Below are 3,891 nucleotides of genomic sequence, written 5' to 3' on the forward strand. Positions count from 1 at the left end.
GGCTCCGTGGGGAGCGAGAGGGGACCTTTACCAGGACTGGGAGGCTTCCAAAAAGGGCAGCTGTAAACACCACGGCCAGATCAGCCCTCCCTTGGGGCTCAAGATTGCTCCTTTTACACCAGAGCAACGCCCAAGAGCTGCATGCAGTGACCTCGGAAGAAAATCAGTAAGTCAGTCTCTGCCCACAGGACAAAACAGGTACCAGAAGGGTAAAACACCCACCCCAAGTCATGTGGTGAGACAGTGGAAAAACAAATTAAACTGAGGTCTCCTGACTCCTCAAGAGGTACAGAGAACGGAGGAGAAGACAGAAAGAAAGAGCCAGAACAGGCAAGAAAGGGGCAATGAGTGAAGTGCCACTCTGCTCCTATCAAACATAAACCACAGCCTTTGGCTTATGTGCCGCTGCTGCTGCGTTACTTGGTAACGTGCAAAAATCAACCTTTGACCAGCCTTTACTGCTTGATTTCTCAAGCCTTCATCACGTGAAAACGGCTGAATGTCATCTGCATATCGTATAACCCAAGGGAGGGAGGAAAAAAGAAGGGGAAAAAAAAAGGCACAGACCAAATACACCCCACCTCGTTTGCAGAGCAGGGGGCTCCGTTAAAGCCCTTGCTGTGGCCAGTCTACTTTCGCAGCCGGGAGTGGAAAGTTACCCCTACTGCGGCTGCCAGATCTGATACTCAGAAGGATGTGCATTTCCTGACCGTCACGGGAAACGAGCAACAGCTTCGCGTGCAGCTTCAATCCCCTTTAATGATCATTTACTGCCAGAAAACGGGTAGTAGGGTGGCATCCGAGCTGATGAAGGCAACGTCTGAACTGACAGGCAGGAAAATACAAAAGGTACGGAACTCAGCAACACTGTCAAAGTGCAGGGTGGGAGGAGGGGGAAAGAGCCTTCATCACCATGATGTAATCGCTCTCGGAAAGGACAGACTTGGGATTCGTCCAGGCCAGACCTGAGACTCTGCTACCGAGCACAAACTGGCTGTAGCCTGTGCTCTAGCCGGCAGGCCGTTTCCACAGGTGATCCCACTGTGCCTTTTCCCAGCAGGCACCAGAGCTGCAAGGGAGGGGTTGCCATGGCGAAGGCAGGTGGTGGCTTCTGAGCCACCCGAATCAGCCTTAGGCTGTTATCTCGGCTCCCCACGCTGTAAGCGCTAAGCCCAGGAATACTGCTGTGGCACGATGTTCTGCTTTACCATAAACCAGGGCCTCCAACCACGCGTGCCCCAGGACAGCCGCAGCTGTGAAACGCTCAGCACCTCTGTTACTGCCACTGTTTTGGCTCCACTGATGCCTCCTCTGCAAACGCAGCTCAGGGTGCGTAAGGCCAGGAGGGACCTGGGCCACCCTCCCAGCTGGCCCTGCTGCAGAACTTGAGCAGGAGGCTGGACTACAGACCCCCCCCTCCCGTGGTCCCTTCCAGTCGAATCCTCCTCCAGTCCTCTGAGAACATTCCTCGCTGGAACAGGCCAGCGCCTGGCTCTGCTTCCCGCGACACGAGCTTGCACCCTGCTCCATAAATAGCCCTCTCACAGTCAGTGGGGTTCCTCCTGAAGCAGACAGTCCTCACCAAGCCAGGTCCTCGTCTGGCTGACAGAGCTGCAGCCTGCCCTGCAGAACTGGGCTGACACTGGGGATGGACCTGGCTCCCAACAGGGAAAGGCGGCAAAGCCAGGTGTTCGCTGTGGATGTGCTACGCTAGCAGTATGGGGACAGCAACCAGCTCTTCAGCGCTGTTATTAGGGAACCCTGGTCCAAAAAAATGAAGCTGCAAATGAAGCTGCTTTTAAGAACTGTTGCAGGGTTGGTGCTCACTGGAAATGTGTGTTAATTAGCCTCACAATTTGTAAAACGCCTTTAATTAATATATGCCCGTGTTTTCACAAGCAACAGCAGAGATCTAGCACTGCGCTGCACGGTGTGGTCTGCAGGTAACAAAAAGGCCATCACTTCCTTCAGAGACTCGTCTCGCAGGTGTCAAGCGGGAGGCACCTCCTCGTGCAACACTTGTTCACATAACACTACCGCCGAGGACGCTCTCAGGCCTTTATGAAGATGAACGACATGAAGAAGAGACATTACCTGATTGGGCTGAGTTTTCGGCACATGTGCTTTCCACATTTGAGCTTCCCTAGAGATTGCCAGCTCCAGGAGGAGAGACAACCTCTGGCTCTCCAGGGGTCCTGAAAACTTCATGGTAACCCTTGGATCTGCCTGCCACCCAGCTGGATACAGCTACCTGCAAAAGCAAAGACAGCCCAGTGAAAACCCTCCGGTGAACCGAGCGAAAGCGGGCACAAAGGTGAGAACGGCGCCAAACGGAACAGACTCATCTGTAACAGCCAGTGATGGGGTATCGGTGAACCCAAACCTGAACCAAGAGAAGCACTTGAGAAGAGGGAGTTGCTGTATGGCCAGTACCCAGGGGATTTCAGGCAGCTGGCTGCCCTGGCGCAGCTCTTGCTGCAGCTGAAACCAGTCTGCCAGTGACTTCAAGGGAAGTGAAGGCTGACATTCAAACGTTCTTCAAAACTCCCAGCCTCGCCGTCTGGTCGGTGCCGGCCTTACCCCAGCACTCTCAGCAACGGGAAGTTCTGTGCAAAACAGGGGAGTGCTTGTCTGAGAATTTAAATGATTTACAAGCTGAAGCCCAACAAACAGATCGATGCTTTCCCTCTCTGCACGGTATGGTTCATAGCTTCTCGCAGAAGCCACGATCTGTGCAACGTGCAGCACAAATGAACCCAGGGAGTTCAGGAAGGCTCCTCTCGGGCCTGAGCACTCTGATAAGATGTTAGATCTGCAAAACCTGAGGGCACACCTCGAATTTTAGACAGGAAATGCATGTTAAAGGAAGGAAAAGGCAGCAAATGCCGTGACAGGCTTCACAAAGCATGAGCTGACTATACGAGCCAGGCAAGCGACGGGGAATGTTTCGGCAAGGCCTACAGTGAACCCTCACTGCCACGGGCAGAAGCCACAACAAAAAGCCAACCCCTTTGCTATACAGAGAACAGAACGAAGGGGGTTCTCCTGGCCCTAGTGCAGCCTCCCTCGGCGCTAACAACGGGTTAGAAACTCGTGAATTTGAAATGACAAACAAGGGGAGAAGATGATCTGATCGACATTCAAATTGTTCTGGTGCTGCCTGCCACGACTCTGGCCGCAATCTCCTTGACAGCACTAAATCACTCAGGCAAAACAATTCAGCCCTGAAGGTAAAGCCATGGGAATGTTACTCAAACTCGAGACTCCTTCTGCGAGCCCTTGTGAAATCCCCGAGGGGTGGATATTGGCCAAAGCCTGTCCTGTGAAGACCAGTTTGTTCATACACCAGGTTACGCTTTATTTACAGGAAACAAGGCAACCTGCTGATCAGAGAAAATGAGTAAAATTCACAGTGAAGACAGTCAGTTTATAACTAACGACAAGAGCAGCTCTGAATAAATGAGGAGTCAGAGTGTTTTCACCGAGGGGAGGGAAACTGTAGGACCAATATTCTTTTTTGATTCACAGGCTCGGCACACCCCTAACCAAGGTATATACACCCCTACACTCACACCACCCAAACTGGGGCTGCTGGGGAAGCTGAGGGGGAAACAGGGGCGCACAAACAGCGAGGTTAGGACCGGGAGCAGACCCAGGGCTCGGCCAAGCCAGGGGATCAGCGCTGAGCTGGGAGAGCTGGGCGAGGGTGAGCTCCTCGCTGAGCACTAGTCAGAAAAAAACCAGTAGCTATATTTAGCCCAGCCACGTCTCCTAATCTGAAATATTGATGGTCCTTGCTTGCTTTTGCAGGAAAGAGAAAGTAATTAGCAACCCTTAAATCACCAGAGGAAACACATGAAAAATTTCAGGCCAAAGTGAGCATCCTCCGGA

The 3,891-nt window shown here is 52.6% G+C and overlaps 1 protein-coding gene across 1 annotated transcript in view; it reads right to left on the reverse strand.

The window, feature by feature from the left end:
* Positions 1-2,255, reverse strand: part of CCNI (cyclin I) — a gene marked incomplete at its 3' end in the record, with an annotated part of 6,886 nt that extends 4,631 nt beyond the window's left edge. The window contains exon 1 of the mRNA XM_010135145.1: positions 2,095-2,255. Within this exon, the coding sequence (XP_010133447.1) occupies positions 2,095-2,208 (114 nt within the window). The remainder of the gene's footprint in view (positions 1-2,094) is intronic.
* Positions 2,256-3,891: the final 1,636 nt, after the last annotated feature.

This window comes from Buceros rhinoceros, unplaced genomic scaffold (genome assembly GCF_000710305.1).
Source record: "Buceros rhinoceros silvestris isolate BGI_N320 unplaced genomic scaffold, ASM71030v1 scaffold22054, whole genome shotgun sequence".
In the NCBI taxonomy this organism is placed as follows: domain Eukaryota; kingdom Metazoa; phylum Chordata; class Aves; order Bucerotiformes; family Bucerotidae; genus Buceros; species Buceros rhinoceros.